Here is a 20,085-nt window from a genome sequence, read left to right as displayed (position 1 = left end):
TGCGTCATGGCTAGATTTCTTTGTTTGCCCGGCAATATGGCGGACGCTGCGTGATAAACAACAATCTGTGACGTCAGTGAAAAGAGCCTCGATCAGAGAGTAGCACGTGACAATAACACGGACCAATCATGTAGCGGTAAGCAGTGGAGGCGGAGCTAGGGCTGTGAAGTAACTAGGCAACCAGAGAAACAAACCGTGCTCAGTGAGATGACGCTTCAGCAGACGTTCATGTTCAGTTTCGCGACAGACACTGAGAGTAATTAGCTTTAGTAGCTATCTGGCTAGTATTTAAAAACTTTTTAGGCATTTTAGTGATTTCTGTGTGAAAGAACAATGGAAGAAGACACACTGGAGCATCAGCGCGCGCCCCCCAGCCGCATTTCTGTAGAGAGGACTCTGGCTTTGATCAAACCCGACGCTATTGATCAAGCAGATCAGATCCAGGAAATAATCCTTCTGTCCGGATTCACCATTCTACAGGTAATAATTCACACACTGATCACCATCATCACTTCCCATGTGATACAAAACAAATGCAGGATACAGCTGGACATGTAAAGCCCTTACACCAAACCACAGCAATAACTCTGGCTCTCTGATGATCCTGTCCAATGTATACTATTTATACAGCAAATTTACAAAACAGTGACAATTCATAATGGGGAAAAAAAGTACTGAGGACTTGTATTTATGTGAAAGTTTAAATAATGTGTCATCTTTCTCAATTAAACGTATTAAAACAAGGAGTATCCAGTGTACTCAAGTGAAAAAATTCATCTCATTCATCTCATTATCTCTAGCCGCTTTATCCTGTTCTACAGGGTCGCAGGCAAGCTGGAGCCTATCCCAGCTGACTACGGGCGAAAGGCGGGGTACACCCTGGACAAGTCGCCAGGTCATCACAGGGCTGACACATATGGCCCTTTTCCACTACCCTTTTTCAGCTCGCTTCAGCTCACTTCAGCCCGACACGGCTCGCGTTTCGACTACCAAAGAACAGCACGACTCAGCTCGCTTCAGCCCTGCTTAGCCCCTAAAACTCGCACCGTTTTGGAGTGGGGCTGAAGCGAGCCAAAGCGAGCCGAGTGAGGCTGGGGGCGTGAGCAGACACTCCCCTGTGCACTGATTGGTGAGGAGGAGTGTCCTAACATGCCCACACACGCCCCGCGAGCACGCTGGGATCTGTAAACACCGTAAACCCGGAAGAAGAATAATTACGAATTACGAGAATTTCTGAAGCCTTATGCGCCTCGCCTCATCTATACGCTCTTGCCAGTATCTGTTGGCGTTGTCGGTGACAACAAGCCACAGCACCAAGACCAGCAACACTAACGACTCCATGTCCTCCATGTTTATTGTTTACTATCCGGGTTGTGAGACTACCGCTTAAAAGCTCACTGATGTCACTGTTTGCGCTGCTTAACGACATCATGTGACGTCCACCCACTTTCGCTAACTCCACCCAATGTGTCCACCCACTTCCAGCCAGCACGGTTCAGCGCGGTTGTAGTCGAAATGCAACTTCAATAGCCCCGCTCAGCTCGACTCAGCCCAACTCAGCACGGCACGGCTCAGCCCGACTCAGCCGCGTTTGTAGTGGAAAAGCGGCATTAGACACAGACAACCATTCACACTCACATTCACACCTACGGTCAATTTAGAGTCACCAGTTAACCTAACCTGCATGTCTTTGGACTGTAGGGGAAACTGGAGCACCCGGAGGAAACCCATGCAGAGAACATGCAAACTCCGCACAGAAAGGCCCTCGCCGGCCACGGGGCTCGAACCCGGACCTTCTTGCTGTGAGGCGACAGCGCTAACCACTACACCACCGTGCCGCCCAGTGAAAAAATTAAGACTTAAACATAAAATTTAAATCTTTCACTCATGGGGTGGCACGGTGGTGTAGTAGTTAGCGCTGTCACCTCACACCAAGAAGGTCCTGGGTTCAAGCCCAGTGGCTGACGAGGGCCTTTCTGTGTGGCGTTTGCATGTTCTCCCCGTGTCTGTGTGGGTTTCCTACCACAGTCCAAAGACATGCAGGTTAGGTTAACTGGTGACTCTAAATTGACCGTAGGTGTGAACGTGAGTGTGAATGGTTGTCTGTGTCTATGTGTCAGCCCTGTGATGACCTGGCGACTTGTCCAGGGTGTACCCCGCCTCTCACTCATAGTCAGCTGGGATAGGCTCCAGCTTGCCTGTGAGCGACCCTGTCGAACAGGATAAAGCGGCTAGAGATAATGAAATGAGATGAGATGTTTTCACATTGGGCAGCACAGTGGTGTCGTGGTTAGCCCTGTCGCCTCACACCAAGAAGGTCCTGGGTTCGAGCCCAGTGGCTGATGAGGGCCTTTCTGTGTGGCGTTTGCATGTTCTCCCCGTGTCTGCGTGGGTTTCCTCCACAGTCCAAAGACATGTAGGTTAGTGTCTAAATTGACCGTAGGTGTGAATGTGAGTGTGAATGGTTGTTTGTCTCTATGTGTCAGCCCTGTGATGACCTGGTGACTTGTCCAGGGTGTACCCCACCTTTCGCCAGCTTGCCTGTGACCCTGCACAGGACAAGCAGCTACAGATAATGGATGGATCTTTCACTGATGAAATTGAGTTTCACATGTTTTCACATTGGGCAGCACGGTGGTGTCGTGGTTAGCCCTGTCGCCTCACACCAAGAAGGTCCTGGGTTCGAGCCCAGTCGCTGACGAGGGCCTTTCTATGTGGAGTTTGCATGTTCTCCCCCTGTCTGCCTGGGTTTCCTCCGGGTGCTCTGGTTTCCCCCACAGTCCAAAGACATGCAGGTTAGGATAATTGGTGGCTCTAAATTGACCGTAGTTGTGAATGGTTGTTTGTCTCTATGTGTCAGCCCTGTGATGATCTGGTGACTTGTCCAGGGTGTACCCCGCCTCTTGCCCGTAGTCTGCTGGGATAGGCTCCAGCTTGCCTGCGACCCTGCACAGGATAAGCGGCTACAGACAATGGATGTATGGATGTTTTGACATCAAAAGTCACTTTTTATTTTCTAGCTTTTCATTTTAAAGCATGCTGAAAATATCATTCAATCTCTGCAAGGTTGCTGATCATACAAATGCATGAGATCAGACTAGACAATATTTTGTCTTTCACGATGGTCAGAATGTCTGATATAGTGCCATAAAGTCTTGCCGTGTCTTTGTTGGGAGACTGGCAACATTACAAGTTTGACCCCGACCAATCATTGTTCATGTCCTTGCGTGTGGTCAAGAAACTGTCACTCATGACTATCAGTGAACATGTCGTAGGAGTTGTCAAACTAGGCACAAAAAAAAAAATACAATAATATCTGACATGCTAGACTTTTCTTCAGGGTGTCGTGGGGTGTCCTAGAGGCCACGTTGCTGTTCTTTGATTATGTCACACTATAAGTCATGTATTCATATTTGGACCTGATGCTGGAAATTTGTCAGACATGAAAAAACCATGTCAAAATCAGGCTGAATTTGTGTAGTCTGATGCTGACATAGTGAAATAAAGAATGAATAAGAAGTAAAACTATACCTCGACCAATATTTACCATGAATTTGACTTTGACTTGACTGCCTTACCAGTTATGTTATATTATGTTCCAGCTACCTGTCATTAGTGAAGGAAACAGGCTCACAGAGTTAAATATCAACAATTAATGTTACCTCGAGATGCTTTTTAGCTCATCTGGCTGTAGGCCAGGCCAGATGAGCTTATGCGATCAGGCATTGTCTGTCGTATGCCCATCATTGTTGTCCGTCCACAATTTACATAAATCGCTATTTCTCCTACAGGATTGATCGTAAATACACCAAAATAAGACTCAAAGTACAATTACTCAAATATTCTCCACCCATGAAAATCACACTGAAGTAATTCGATCATATACACAAAGAGAATTAATGGTAGTTGTAATAATTTGTTGATTCTCCATCTTCTCGCTTTGCAACAGAAACGTAAGCTTCAACTGAGCCCCGAGCAGTGCAGTGACTTCTACACCGAACATTACGGACAGCCATTTTTTCCGAGTTTGACAGCCTTCATGAGCTCTGGCCCGGTCATGGCTCTTGCACTGGCGAGGCATCGGGCCATCGCAACCTGGAAAGGTTTGATGGGACCAAGCGACAGCACCAAGGCCAGAGAGACACATCCTGACTGGTAACAGATGATTCTTATTCCTCACATATCGTTAAAGAAGAACTGAAGGCAAATTTTTTATTATCAAACTTCTATATCTCATTTTATTAAATATCGGAATCCATTTCTGATCACTATTTTGTCGCTGCTGTAGCAAGTTATGAGTGTTTGAAATATGCTGTAATATATCAGTCCGTATGTCAAAGCGACGGCCGTAAACGAGAGTCGTCAAGACCTGTGCGAGACATCGTAGGACGGAAGTAAAACGTATAGCAGAAATCAAAGTGACCAACATCTGCCAACGTTGTCAAAAGACGCACGCGCCCTCTTTCGAATGCTGACGTAATCAAGTCGGAAGTTTTGTTTGTTTTGATAGCAATCAGGAAAGTTTGAAAAAAAGTAGGCAGTAATCGTCATTTAAACTCGTTTTTGTGCAATATTTCATTTGGAAAACAGTTTTCAAAATGGCGGCGCTGACACCTGGCTGACGCTTCACGTTTTGAAGTCTCGCACAAGCCTCGTGAAGATCGCGCGGATAAGTGACGCCTACCGTCGACCAAACGAACTAAATTCAACATGGCTGAAAACCGAATAGGCCGATAAGTATAATATTTGACTGCAGTTAGTTGCCAATATGAGTCACGATATAAGGTTACTAAAACCGAAAACGTCATTGAATAACACGTTAATTAAGAAATAAAGCAAGTTTAAAAATGACTTCAGTTCCCCTTTAAAGATGTAATAGGCAACTTAGGGCTTGTCCTCAGCACAAGAAATCCTGTTTGGAAAACGGACTTCCAGCCCGGAGGCTTGTGTGTCTTTGAATGGACTTCCTGTTAGTCATGTTATAGATGCGCTCATAGATTTACATAGAAGACTAGATGCCTCACCGCGTATTCCAGAACGTCCGCACAGGGCGGCCATCTTACCACAGGCAAGCTTTTCCACAGAATTTGCGGTACACTGAGGTAAGACCATTGAGGTGCTTAAATGTTTATACTCTTGTCTCGCTGAAATTTTGACGTATATACAAATGGTTTGATTTCTTAAAACATTATTAATGTGGTTGTAATTCTGGGTGCTTGAACATGCTAAAATCGTACCTTTTGTCTTCAAAAACGACTTACTGCAGCTTTGTCAAAGTTGTGTTTCATGCTAGGCTAGCTCGTAGCACCAAGTAATTTTACATGGAAGGTCATGAGATAATATTTTCAGTAACTGAAGTTGCACTTGCACATGGTTTTCATTTTCGGGTTGGTTAATTTAAAACAACTTACATTATGATTTCTAGAGGAAATAAAATTACTGACTGTGACGAGATGCCAGACTTCTGCGCGGCTTTCGGTTGCTCGAACCGGCGATGTCTGGAAAGTAGGGCACGCGGGATCACCTTTCACCAGTAAGATAATACATCATTTTTTTAAGGATAATCGGTAGTGTTATTTACTTAGTGAAATAATGTCCAATACAGTTCCTGATATGAGCAGCCGGGCTTTTTTTTGTCACAAACTACCGTGAGTCGCTGTCACTGTTTTATACTATTACTTACTCGGGCAGTGCATTTGTTATTATGCCATGATGTGAGTGCATTAGGTTTTTGAGGTGGATGAAGTATTTCTGAAGTTTCAGAAGTGAGTAAGCTGTTTATTTAACTTTAGCTTCCCCTACGGCCCTATCACATGTAAAAATATTTTCACTAAAAATTGGAAATAAATTGTATGGTTATTTGTCCCAAGGCCGCAGTTATCCATAAGTATGCAGTGTTAGGCTTCTCACAGCATAGGAATTTCAGCATGTATTTTTTTAAAAACATAAAATGATTATTCATCATTAATATCATAAATACATACTTCCGTTTGTTTTTTTTTATATAACAAACCAAACCGTTTGAATATCGATTGAAATTTGAGGAAGTTACGGTCATCTGAAAAGTACATATCGCTACCAACACAATGTAATGGGTAAGCCAGCTGTCTGAGGTAAGATGGCCGCCATGTGCGGACGTTCGACTTCGTTGACGGGCAACAGGGACGAGGCATCTAGTCTTCTATGTATATCTATGGATGCGCTAGTTCCTGGGGGCGGAGCTTCCTGAGCATGGGTGGGAATAGGACATGGGTTCAAGCAGTGTAAAAAAAAAACACGTGACTAATCTTACCTAATGCACCTTTAACTACTGTACATGCACACTTAAAATGAGGACTATTCAGCATACAGCTGAACATTGGGTATTCAGTTCTGATCATCAGAAATATCAGTCTTTTTTTTAGTTACTTTCAGAATCAGAATCAGAATCATGTTTACTGGCCAAGTATGTTGACATACCCAAGGAATTTGATTCTGACAATTGGTGTGTCTCTAGCGGTACAGAAAAGGGGGGAATGAATATATGTATAAGTAAGATAAATATATATATATGTATATGTAATGTACAATGTGACACATATAGACATTACATAATATATAGAGGATATTACACGGTTGTGCGAAGATATGACATTTATCTGAAGTGAATAAGTCAAAATATTTTCAACACAAGAAAAACTTCATATCTTCACGCCACTGTGTAATGTTCTTTATATTATACGGACACATCCACAAAAAATACACAAGTTAATCAAAATAATTTTAATTTTGAACCGGTTGGCCATTTTGACAACGCATGTCTAGTCAGCTGGAAAACACTGATATTTGACGTCATCGGAGTCAAATATCAGGAAATATTATCCATACAGGACACTTTTTCGATGGAATAAAAACATGTGTTGTATTCCCTTCTAGCAGGTTTCATTCATTTGGTTTGAGAGCATGCAATATTGTTAGCATATCGATTATCCTACGTGTATTACATCACTTTACCCAATGGAGAATGAGCGTTGAATATGGTTTACGATATTGCATGGTTGTCAAGACAACATGACGTCACACGCCGGAGACGTAAAACTTCCACGCTAGTGAGCGACTGGGACAGTTTGTGAACAAACATGGCCCCCAGGTTTGCTTCATTAAATACGGAAGATTTTGAGAGAATTTTGAAAGAGAAAGACGCGTTGAACACCCGAAAGGAATGTGTATGTATAATAATAATAATAATAATAATAATAATAATATTGGCTGGCTTTTTTTGTGGTATATCAGTTATATTCCATTCAGCTACTCATCTCGTTCAATATCATGCTAACTGAATGGACTAGATCTGATATTCCACGAAAAAAGCCAGCCAATATTATTTAAATATGTTTGAAGGAGGGGCAGCACGGTGGTATAGTGGTTAGCACTGTTGCCTCACAGCACGAAGGTTCTGGGTTTGAGCCCAGCAGCCGATGAGGGCCTTTCTGTGTGGAGTTCGCATGTTCTCCCCTCCCATGTCTGTATGGGTTTCCTCTGGGTGCTCCAGTTTCCCCCTCCCCAGTCCAAAGACATGCAGGTTAGGTTAATTGGTGGCTCTAATTTGACCGTGAGTGTGAATGGTTGTTTGTCTCTGTGTGTCAGCCCTGTGATGATCTAATATGACTTGTCCAGGGTGTACCCCGCCTCTTGCCCACAGTCAGCTGGGATAGGCTCCAGCTCGCCCGTGACCCTGTAGAACAGGATAAGCAGTTACGGATAATGGATGGATGCTTGAAGGATGATTTATTGACACAAATAATCAATTTTGTTTGCTAATCCTCAGCCTGAGAGCTCAATTTGGGACATCTGACTTGAGGAATGCTGTGCACGGCAGTGAAACGTTTTCGGCAGCTGAAAGGGAGCTCAAGTTCATGTTTCCCAACTGTAAGTAATAATCGTGCACACACACACACACACTGGTTACTTTAATAGGAACACCTGCTCATCCATGCGATTATCCAATCAGTCTGTCATGAGGAAGCAGCAAAAATCATGCAGATACAGGTCAAGAGGATCAAACACTGGGCAAAAGGATAAACTGTGATCTCAGTGACTTGGACCATGGCATGGTTGCTGTTGCTGAGTTGGTTTGAGTGTTTCAAAAATCTCATGGGATTCACAGAACCTACAGAGTTAAAGATTGTCCAAAGGTGTTCCTATTAAAGTGACCAGCGAGTGTGTGTGTATATCATATGTACAATGGTGCTTGAAAGTTTGTGAACCCTTTAGAATTTTCTATATTTCTGCATAAATACAACCTAAAACATCATCAGATTTTCACACAAGTCCTAAAAGTAGATAAAGAGAACCCAGTTAAACAAATGAGACAAAAATATTATACTTGGTCATTTATTTATTGAGGAAAATGAGCCAATATTACATATCTGTGAGTGGCAAAAGTATGTGAACCTCTAGGATTAGCAGTTAATTTGAAGGTGAAATTAGAGTCAGGTGTTTTCAATCAATGGGATGACAATCAGGTGTGAGTGGGCACCCTGTTTTATTTAAAGAACAGGGATCTATCAAAGTCTGATCTTCACAACACATGTTTGTGGAAGTGTATCATGGCACGAATGAAGGAGATATCTGAGAACCTCAGATAAAGCGTTATTGATGCTCATCAGGCTGGAAAAGGTTACAAAATCATCTCTAAAGAGTTTGGACTCCACCAATCCACAGTTAGACAGATTGTGTACAAATGGAGGAAATTCAAGACTATTGTTACCCTCCCCAGGAGTGGTCGACCAACAAAGATCACTCCAAGAGCAAGGTGTGTAATAGTCGGCAAGGTCACAAAGGACCCCAGGGTAACTTCTAAGCAACTGAAGGCCTCTCTCACATTGACTAATGTTAATGTTCATGAGTCCACCATCAGGAGAACACTGAACAACAATGGTGTGCATGGCAGGGTTGCAAGGAGAAAGCCACTGCTCTCCAAAAAGAACATTGCTGCTCGTCTGCAGTTTGCTAAAGATCACGTGGACAAGCCAGAAGGCTACTGGAAAAATGTTTTGTGGACGGATGAGACGAAAATAGAACTTTTTGGTTTAAATGAGAAGTGTTCTGTTTGGAGAAAGGAAAACACTGAATTCCAGCATAAGAACCTTATCCCATCTGTGAAACATGGTGGTGGTAGTATCATGGCCTGTTTTGCTGCATCTGGGCCAGGATGGCTTGCCATCATTGATGGAACAATGAATTCTGAATTATACCAGTGAATTCTAAAAGAAAACGTCAGGACATCTGTCCGTGAACTGAATCTCAAGAGAAGGTGGGTCATGCAGTAAGACAACGACCCTAAGCACACAAGTCGTTCTACCAAAGAATGGTTAAAGAAGAATAAAGTTAATGTTTTGGAATGGCCAAGTCAAAGTCCTGACCTTAATCCAATCGAAATGTTGTGGAAGGACCTGAAGCGAGCAGTTCATGTGAAGAAACCCACCAACATCCCAGAGTTGAAGCTGTTCTGTACGGAGGAACGGGCTGAAATTCCTCCAAGCCGGTGTGCAGGACTGATCAACAGTTACCGCAAACGTTTAGGTGCAGTTATTGCTGCACAAGGGGGTCACACCAGATACTGAAAGCAAAGGTTCACATACTTTTGCCCCTCACAGATATGTAATGTTGGATCATTTTCCTCAATAAATAAATGACCAAGTATAATATTTTCATCTCATTTGTTTAACTGGGTTCTTTTTATTTACTTTTAGGACTTGTGTGAAAATCTGAAGATGTTTTAGGTCATATTTATGCAGAAATATAGAACATTCTAAAGGGTTCACAAACTTTCAAGCACCACTGTATATGATATAGACAGGAAAATTTAACTTGTGTAAACTCATATTTGGTGAACGGCAACAATAAAATGACTGAAGAACCAAACTATATTAAAACTAATTTTACTGAAAAAAGATGACCGTTTGTTTGCACTTTGCGTTCGGTAATTGTCTGATGTCAAATGTTGTTTTGAAAAATTAATAGTCCTTATTAGAATGGTGTGCGTTCAGTCATTTTACACATTCTCATTAAGGGTGCCGATAATTCTGGTGCTGATTGAACCAGAAACACAAGCAAGAATTTTCGTCTACTTGTTTCTATAAACTGTATTTTTTTTTTATTTTCACTGAAGCCCCCTGCGTTTAATCGTTTCTTTATTTTCCTGTCTGTGTTCTAGCTGTAATTGAACCCATTCTTCAGGGCGAAGCTGCCATAGAGTACCTGAGCAGGAACATACATCCAACACTCCTCACCGGCCTGACTGAGCTGTGCAAGATAAAACCAGCCGATCCGTTCGTAAGTACAGCTGTAATTATTGTTCATAAGAAATAAGTGATATTACCGAAAATTATATTTCGTTTAGTTTCTGTTTTAAACTCTTTTGTCTCTAATTTGTCACCTTGTTATGTGTTTTCCCCTAGACATGGCTGGCTGACTGGTTGAGTCAAAACAACCCAAATACACCCCAAATAACTGAAGGGACTGTAGTTGAAAATGGAGTTTGAACATCATTGAAAATGATTTTATGAGTTTTCTGACAGAAATCTTTTTTTAATAAATGTGTATTAAGATTGTACACTTTTGAGACACTACTTTACTGAATGTGTTCATTAATTAGCTGCTTATGTGGATTTAATTTACATTTATTCCTTTGGTGGACACTTTTTTTAATCCAATGAAACTTACAACTGCACTAAGTAGATGAAAAGCTTAGTGATGCAGGGATTTGAACTCATAACCTTCTGAGTGGTACTCCAGCCCTATAACCACTGAGCTGCTACTTCGTAGCTCCACAAACTCTGTTTTGAGCCTGGGTTACTCCTGTCTGTGCAGAATTTTACATATTCCCCTTGCATCTATCGCAGAGTTTTCACCCACCTCCTAAAACATGCCTGTGGGTGGATTGCTGACTTCAAATTGCCTCTAGGTGTGAATGGTTGTGCTCATTGCTGTATGATGGACTGGTGTCCTGTAGTAGTCCACCGTGTTCTGCTGCTGTAGTGGTCTGGACACTCTGCAACTGCAATCAGTCTTTCTTCAACCCTCTCTACTGCATCCTGTTCTTCGCGAGCTTCCTTAGCTCCCGTAGTTTCCTTTCTGACCGTAACGGTCCTTGTCCTCTTTCTTTGAGGTCTGCCCTCAGAATACTCAGTAAGTTCTTGCAATGCCTTCCTTTTCTGGTGACCTGTACAAGGGTGTATTTGTGCCTTGTGCACAGTGATCCCAGGACAGGACGCGGAACTATGACAATCCTAACCAGAATTAAATGCTTACTGGAAAAGAATGAATGACACTCTATAGAATTGTGCATTTATTTTTAGTAATAATTGCCATGTCTAGATTTTCCTTTTGCAATCAATCAACATATGCATGCCATATCATGATAGTACATGTCTGATGATCTGGTTCATCCAAGCAGTTATATAAACCAAAGCATTTATGATTCATAGCATGGGGATCGGGCGGCACGGTGGTGTAGTGGTTAGTGCTGTTGCCTCACAGCAAGAAGGTCCGGGTTTGAGCCCTGTGGCCGGCGAGGGCCTTTCTGTGTGGAGTTTGCATGTTCTCCCCGTGTCCGCGTGGGTTTCCTCCGGGTGCTCCGGTTTCCTCCACAATCCAAAGACATGCAGGTTAGGTTAACTGGTGACTCTAAATTGACCGTAGGTGTGAATGTGAGTGTGAATGGTTGTCTGTGTCTGTGTGTCAGCCCTGTGATGACCTGGCGACTTGCCCAGGGTATACCTCGCCTTTCGCCTGTAGTCAGCTGGGATAGGCTCCAGCTTGCCTGCGACCCTGTAGAACAGGATAAAGTGGCTAGAGATAATGAGATGAGCATGGGGATCTGAGATCTTTTTAAAATGTTGTTACATTATCAAAGTTATTAAAAGTATTATTCAGCTTTGAATAAATTTCAATACCTCAGAAACAAATTATTGTTTAAATCCTATAAATAATGCCAACTTGGGGCTAATGTTATTTGTATTTGGGAAGTTTCAGAATAAAAACAGCTCAAGGATTACAATAGTCAGAATATTACTGAACTTATTTGAATAATAAGTGTAATATTTAAACAGGTGAATTATGTTCATCAGATTAATCTATGCTCAAGGCGGAGCGGTGTGTAACATTAAATTTATTTTACAGGTAAAGGAGTCTTTGGTTCCAAAAGTTGAGAAGCATTTTATTTATTTCAGACTGAAGCTCAATGGAGTGCTGTGTTTGGGTTTTCATGTAAATGTGAAAAAAAAAGCAAAACAAAAAACCCCCCAACCTTATGAATCAATTTGGAAAAGCCAATTTTAATCTTGAACATTTGTGTGAATTTTATTTCCATATTTATTAAAACAAACAAACTATCAATTTGGAAAAGAGTCCATTTTATTCTTCAACATTTGTTTGAATTTTATTTCGATATTTATTAAAAAAGGGAAAGAAATTAAAATATAAAAAACAAAAAAGAAAAAACTCAAACTATGTCAATTTGGAAGAGTCCATTTTATTCTTCAACATTTGTTTGAATTTTATTTCCATATTTATTTAAAAGAAAATATAAAAAATATATAATTGTAAATGCATAATTAAAAATATAAATGTATTATAAATCTATAAATCACTTTGGAAAAAAACAATTTTAATCTTGAACATTTCTGTGAATTTTATTACCATATTTATTAAAACAAACAAAAAAAATATAAATCAATTTGGAAAAGAGTCCATTTTACTCTTCAACATTTGTTTGAATTTTATTTCCATATTTATTAAAAAAAAAGAAAAACCCAAACTATAAACCAATTTCCAAAAGAGTCCATTTTAATCTTGAATATTTGTGTGAATTTCATTTCCATATTTATTTATTTTTTTTAAAAAAGTGCTTTTTCCGGCTTGGAAGAGATTCTGAGATTCGCGTTCGGAGATTCGCGTTCGGACGCGTTACCAAATGACGTAAGGCGAGCGCTTCTCATTGGCCATCCGCTATGATAGACAGTTCACATCATCCAATGAAAAGAGGCCTTATTCGGCTGTCTTTTCTTTCGTCCAGTAATATAACACCCTCTACAGGTCGGCGCAATAAGGAAGAGTTCTTTTTACGGAGGCTCTCAATAACCGACGGATTTTCTTTTCCCCTCCCCGAGAAGTGTAACGCTTTTAAGGTACTGGTTTCCCCGCTTTAGTTTGTGTATAACAAATTGTCGTTTATATAAATATTATATTCACGGTTTTGACTGAAAATTCGGTTGTTAGTGCATCCCGCGTGCGGTTACATAACTGAAGTAAGGTGCATGGCGGTTAGCCGCGGCGGCTAATTTTTTGAGTGGTGAAATTTATACTTTTAAAAAGGTTATAAAATATAATAATGTTCGATAGAGGATGTTTTCGTGATGTTTTAATACTTTGTTTCAGTATAGTGTGCGCTATAGCGAGCTGGCAAGCCGTTTTCTGGGGATTTTTGTTCTCGCGATTATGCTATTCTATGCTAGGCTAATCAAAATGGTGGTCAGCATCTAGCACGAGCTAGTGTGCACGCGCGCGGTCATTTTGTTATATAATGTGACGTTATTGCGTCGTTGTGTTTTTTTTTTTTTGTGATAACGGGATCCTTTTTTTTTCAGATCGTAAACAGACTCCATGGCGGACGCAGAGCAGCAGTTTATGGAGACGGCGGAAAACGGGTACCCAGGCGAAGAGAACGGGGCGCAGGGCTACGACGACGGCGGCGCGAGCGCAGGCCTGCAGGCCCAAACGGAGAACAATGGAGCCGGAGACGGAACTCAGGACGGAGACGGCGGCCGGATTGAAGCGAGTAAAAGTGAAGAAGATGCTGGGTATGTAAATTAAACCGATATAAATGTCGCATGGTGTTTTAGTGAGTTTGATTCGCGATTCTTTTGTTCGCTTTTTTTTTTTTTTTGGCGCCATGTGTGTCGCGCGCACTCACAGGGGGATGGGCGCTCGCGCACGACAGAGTCGATTCTTCTGTCCACTCGGGTGAAGAATCGATTCGGAGTCGATTCCACGCACTTTTGATTCGAATGAGGTTTTGCGCGCAGTGGGAGCTGGAATTCCGATTTAAATCTTACGTGAGTGTGTACAGAGCTACACTGCACGTTTTTTTGCTGAGAACATGCTGAATAACAAAGTTTACAGCAGAGAAGGATTGCACTAAAAGGCAAAATAAATGCCTAAACACCTTTTTTTTTTTTTTTAATTTAAACAATACTGTTTATCCTGTTTTAGAACTTGCTGTTTAATAACAAAAGTAAATGTACAGGATCGACTCCATTGGTCAACTGATTATGGAATTGCCTGTGTGTGTGCATGTGAGTGCCTTGTGCTCAAATGGTCATGAAATCCATCTTGACCTTGATGAGGGTAAAGCTGTTGCCTCAGATGAATAACTAAATCCTCATCACTCAATGTGCTGTTAAAGATGGTGATGCTTTTCCATAGATCCAAATGGCGCGCCTTTTGGCGGAGCCCGCCTTTCTCAAGGCTGTCTGGGGGACTTGTGTGAATCGCGCAGATCCGATGAGGTTTTTTTGGGGGGGGTGGTGTGTTGGAGTGTCTGATTATAATTTCATCAAAGTAAATTCTGTATTAAAATGACTAAATAAGCATATGCTGTTATAGTCCATGAAACATAGGAAGTATAAGTATGAGAAGAAAACAGTAAATCAGAAAGCTGCGCACGTAAAGCCAATTGTTTGCGTGCCAATTGCTGCTGGCTGCACTTCACTGCACACGCAAGGATTTCCATCAGTCCAACGTAAGTTACGTAATTGGCTTTACGTGCGCAGCTTTCTGATTCTGTTTTCTTCTCATACTGGCTATGTTTCATGGACTGTATCAGCGTTTGCTTATTTAGTAATTTTAATGCAGAATTTACTTTGATGAAATTATAATCAGATCCCCCCCCCCCCCCCCCCCCCAAAAAAAAAAAAAAAAAACCTGCATCGGATCTGCGTGATTCACAGAAGTCCCCCAGACAGCCGTGGGAAAGGCGGCATCCGCCAAAAGGCGCACCGTTTGCATCCATGTTTTCATATTGCTTTGAATAATCACCAAATACATTTACTTTTGTGTGTCCTGTGGAAAAAATGTTTTTTATACGTTTTTACACGATTCTTCAGTTGCACTTTCGATCAAAATAATTTGGATCATTCTTTAAAGTACTCCCGAATGATGTAAACAAAAATCAGTCCATTAAATTTCTCTAATTTTTGCATTTGATAAGTTTTGCTGGTCAAGAAAGAGGATGTGTCCTGTGATGTGATGCTTTAAAGATGTCTAAGTGTTTTTCTTATACACTCTGGGGTGAATTGCAGCGCGCTCCGTTTTATTTTCCATTTTGTATCGCCTTCGTCCTGTTTTACCATCTTTCATTGGTTGTCCTACATCCCACCACATTGCCAAAATGCCACCTCTACTTAAAGTTAATGCATCTTTCAGACTACTACACCCTCCTCCTCCCCCCCTTATTGTTTTTAATCTTTATGTTGAAGTACCGATACTTTATTCCTCTAGGAAAATGTTTGTTGGGGGACTCAGCTGGGATACTAGTAAAAAGGATCTCAAAGATTACTTCTCTAAATTTGGTGAGGTGACAGACTGCACCATTAAAATGGACCCAAACACTGGACGATCAAGAGGATTTGGGTTCATTCTGTTCAAAGATTCGGCAAGTGTAGACAAAGTAAGTTTTTGTTTTGTTTAGTTTTTTTTCGAGCGACCGTCAAAGCACTCCAAGTCTTAACTCTGAAGTTTCCACCTGAAAGCTGTTTGCCAAGCCTCTGGGTTCGTCTCTTCTTGCCAGGTGTTAACACAGAAGGAGCACCGGCTCGATGGACGGCAGATCGACCCCAAGAAAGCCATGGCAATGAAGAAGGAGCCGGTCAAGAAGATCTTCGTTGGCGGGCTGAACCCGGAAACGACGGAAGAACGGATCCGAGAGTACTTTGGTGCCTTTGGAGAGGTAGGTTCTCAGAATTTATACAGCTGGACACATCAAGAAAGCTTTTCTTGATGTGTATCGATTTGATATGGGGGTCTGTTTTTTGTTTATTTATTTTTGCCCTTTATTGCAGATTGAGACCATTGAGCTTCCAATGGATCCAAAGACAAACAAAAGGAGAGGATTTGTCTTCATAACTTTTAAGGAAGAAGACCCAGTCAAGAAGATCATGGAGAAGAAATTTCACAATGTCAGTGGAACCAAGGATGCAAACGGGAAGGAGAGCCTGGTGAGTTTGCAGTTCGGAACCAAAATGCTGATGTTTTTTGGACACTCAGACTGGTCGATTAAATATTTTGTTGTCCTCACGTCAGTGCGAGATCAAGATCGCTCAGCCGAAGGAGGTGTATCAGCAGCAGCAGTACGGCGGTCGCTTCGGAGGTGGAGGCAGAGGCAGGGGGGGGCGTGGTGGTGGTAAGTGATCGGTTTATACACTCATCCCAAGTTTATTCCGCGTTCATGCTAGCAAGCGGTTTGTTTTCCGTGTGATGTTTAAGTTTACTTGATTCTATGCAAAGTGCATATGGCATGAATGCTTCCAACCCTGTTGCATGTATCATCCTGCATTTCTGCACCTAAGATTAGTTTCAGTTTGCTGACATGATGCGCAAGAACAGGAAATACTATATACTTGTAGTTTCAACTTGTATCATATTTGCAGCCTCTAATTAAATGTGTAGAAGTGAGATGAGTGATTTGCCAGTGCAAACTGGTGATGTGGAACGTCTAGAAGTAATGTATTAAAACACATTCCATGTTTGCAGGCCAGGGTCAAAACTGGAACCAAGGTCAGAGTAATTACTGGAATCAGGGCTACGGGAACCAGGGCTATGGCTATGGAGGGCAGCAAGGCTACGGTGGATATGGAGGCTACGGAAACTACGACTACTCAGCAGGCTACTATGGTTATGGTAGCGGCTATGATTACAGTAAGAGCGCTTTCGTCTGTCAGTTTCAGTTTAATTAAACTAAGAGTGGGTGGGTGACTGACTTCTCTCATAACCTCCGTCCTCTTCTTTCTGCCCTTCAATTGCAGACCAGGGAAACACAAACTATGGAAAAACTCCAAGACGTGGTGGCCACCAGAATAACTACAAACCATACTGATCATGTTGTGCAGGTATGTCATGTGACTGCGTGTGGGGGAGAAGAGAATGACGAACAATATGGTCAGTAAAAGTTCAATCCAAGGTCAAATAGGAGAAGAAAACTGTTAACTAGATGGCAAATGCTTGGCAGTTGTATTTTTGAAGTGACTCCAAGGAAGTTCTGCCCCTTCATCCTTATTGATGTGAAATTAAATGTGTGTGTAACAATTTGTCATGCCACTGCAAAGTGTGTGTTTTATATAAATAAAGCTATTTTGCTCTGTGTGTAAACTAATAATGGAGATTTTGGTCTAATGATGACTAAATTTAAAAGGTAGAGTTTATTTATTCATGAGGGGGTTAGAATAAGCGAATTGCGAATCTCGGCCCACGCAGTGCATTATGGGATCGCTAATTTTTTTTTTTGGCTACCAAACAGCACTTCAAAATGGCGGAAAGCAGTATTGACAACTACGATTTAGATCAGTTTAAATTTTGGAAAGTTGACTATTTGAAACGGTTTTGCAGTCGTCATGGACTGCCTGTGACAACCAAGACCATGACTGGCACTAGGGCAAAATGTAAAGAAGAACTGGTTGCCCTTGCCTATGCAGCGCATATATATATTGTGTGTGTATATAAAATATTGACTACATCTACTGTTAATTATATAAAGTAATCTAAGCCTGCTTTAATCTGTAGGCCTCCTACTATAATCTATATGGCCCTTATTATGGGACATGAAGGTGGGAGATATTACAGTAGGATGGAAAGATGTAGTAAACCTGTAGGCCTTTTCTGTATAATAACTGCGTAATATTTTGTTAGAATTGCCAGAAATAAATGACAAACTAAATATCTGAACAAACAACTTTTTGCCATCTTTTATGTCCTCCTGGGTCTTTTTTTTGGTTGGAAATGTAATCAAAACAAACGGAGGTTCACATTTACATGGCCCATCTTCAGATGTAGGCCCAGTGCAATTGTGTTTTCTTCCACCGCTTTAGTTTATAACTTCCGTTAGTACATTGGTAAAAAGCACAGCGTGCACCTGTCATAGTTTTACAATTCGATTAAGGTCTTTAAGCCAATCGCTATAAAGCTTTAAAGTTCACGGTCCGCTACCTGTCTTCCTATAGTAACTTCAGCGCCTCGGTAGTTCGTTTGGTAGCTGAAATAGTTGACCTAGAAAAGCCGCGCATGCGTACAAGCGTTGCGCACTTCGCTTATTGGATAGCTCGAAAAAGATGTAACTTTGTTTAAAAAAAAAATCAAGATGAATGGATTGAAAGTGCGCCACTTTGTGAGATGACCTGAGAAAATAAACCAAATTGTTTTTATTTATTTTTAGGTAATGCCGCACAGGAGCCTGTGACCTGATCCCAGCCGACCCCTGGGCTTCAGTCTTTTACTTTTACTGGATGTAGGCAGAATCTGGACTTCTGCTCCATTTTTCTTTTTTTGTACAGACCACAAGTGAGGAACCGGGAAAAGCAAATGTCACTTTTCACGTTTTCATTTTATACCCTTTTTTTCTTTTCTTTTCTTTTTTGTCCATTTTACATTTCCAGAGATGGAAGTGTTATTTTTACTGTACTTTTTGGTACCTTTTTGAATCTAATGTATTGTATGGTTGTATTTTACGTCTCGGCTGCATTTACCACACACCTTCGCCCTGAAGCTCTGGAAAAGAAAAATCCTTTACATAATAAATTGATTTTTGTTTAATTTTGTCAGTGTTCCTGTACCTGCTTATTTTCTGTTTTCATGTGCTATGTGTTGCAAAGATGCATGGTGCGAAGTGTGCAGTGACCTGATAAGGGATTAAGGTTTTTTGTTTTTGAGTTTACAGCCATTAAGTCTTCTACGTGGAATTTTTTTTTTTTTAATAATATAAACCCCATGCTAGTTTTTAGGAGCTCCCTTTCCATCTTGTTGGTTAATTTAAAAAAAATAAAGTGGCTTTTGTAGTGGTTTAAAATTATACCTCAGCACATACACCTTTACCTGTAAGATTCACTGGAAATTCATTCCTGCAATGTCTTGGACAATTTGGTGGAAATAAACATGCTTTTTAAGATCTGTGGCATGTCTAATATTGTTGAATAATTATAACCAAACACAAAACTGTCTAAAGTCTGATCAGGTTTTGTGGATGTTGATGGCTGGGACTACAGACTTCTTGAATCTGATTGGACAGAAGTGTGCTAGTCATGTGTGGATGAGAAAGCTAATAATAAACGGATAAATTGTACAGTACCCTCCACAATTATTGGCACCCCTCATTAAGATATATTCTTAGGCTTCTAATAAGGTTTTTTTTTTTTTAAACAATATAGGACAACTAATGAAAAAAAGAAATCCAACCTTTTAATTCAAGTGCATTTGTTCAGAGGGAAAAAAATCCCACATTAAGAAATAATTCTTTTACATGAAATCATGTGTGCCACAATTATTGGCACCCCTGATGTTAATACTTTGTACAACCCCTCTTTTGCCAACACGACAGCACTTAATATTCTATAACATTTCACAAGATGGGAGAATACGGAGAGAGAATTCTTTGCACAATCTATCTAAATCGTCCTGGGTCCTTTCCTGTGCACTCTCCTCTTCAGCTCACCCCACAGATTTTCAATTGGGTTGGGGACTGAGATGGCCATGGGAGGAGCTTGATTTTGTGTCTGGTGAACCATTTTTGTGTAGATTTGGCCACATGTTTAGGGTCATTATCTTGCTGAAAGACCCAGTGACGACCCATCTTTAGCTTTTGTGCAGAGGCCACCAGATTTTGATTTAAAATGTCCTGGTATTTCAAAGAGTTCATGATGCCATGCACCCTAACAAGGTTCCCGGGGCTTTTGGAAGAGAAACAGGCCCACAGCATCACCGATCCTCCCCCATACTTCACAGTGGACATGAGGTGCTTTTCTGCATACTCATCTTTTGTGATGTATTAGTGTCTGT

The 20,085-nt window shown here is 41.2% G+C and overlaps 2 protein-coding genes across 2 annotated transcripts; both read left to right on the top strand.

Moving 5' to 3' along the window:
- Positions 1 to 333: 333 nt before the first annotated feature.
- nme5 (NME/NM23 family member 5) lies at positions 334 to 10,526 on the top strand. The gene is made up of 5 exons (XM_060927175.1): positions 334 to 480; positions 3,950 to 4,155; positions 7,808 to 7,908; positions 10,199 to 10,317; positions 10,443 to 10,526. The coding sequence occupies exons 1-5, from the start codon at positions 334 to 336 to the stop codon at positions 10,524 to 10,526; spliced, it is 657 nt and encodes a 218-aa protein (XP_060783158.1).
- Positions 10,527 to 13,060: 2,534 nt separating this feature from the next.
- On the top strand, positions 13,061 to 18,846 carry hnrnpaba (heterogeneous nuclear ribonucleoprotein A/Ba). The gene is made up of 9 exons (XM_060927248.1): positions 13,061 to 13,172; positions 13,632 to 13,844; positions 15,544 to 15,712; positions 15,833 to 15,991; positions 16,104 to 16,259; positions 16,345 to 16,444; positions 16,795 to 16,959; positions 17,067 to 17,150; positions 18,470 to 18,846. Exons 2-8 carry the CDS (start codon positions 13,648 to 13,650, stop codon positions 17,135 to 17,137), a joined length of 1,017 nt encoding a protein of 338 aa, XP_060783231.1. The 5' UTR covers positions 13,061 to 13,172; positions 13,632 to 13,647; the 3' UTR covers positions 17,138 to 17,150; positions 18,470 to 18,846.
- The last annotated feature ends 1,239 nt before the right edge of the window (positions 18,847 to 20,085 follow it).

The sequence above is a fragment of the Neoarius graeffei genome, chromosome 8 (assembly GCF_027579695.1).
Source record: "Neoarius graeffei isolate fNeoGra1 chromosome 8, fNeoGra1.pri, whole genome shotgun sequence".
Classification (NCBI taxonomy): domain Eukaryota; kingdom Metazoa; phylum Chordata; class Actinopteri; order Siluriformes; family Ariidae; genus Neoarius; species Neoarius graeffei.
This window is presented reverse-complemented; position numbering and strand designations above follow the sequence as displayed.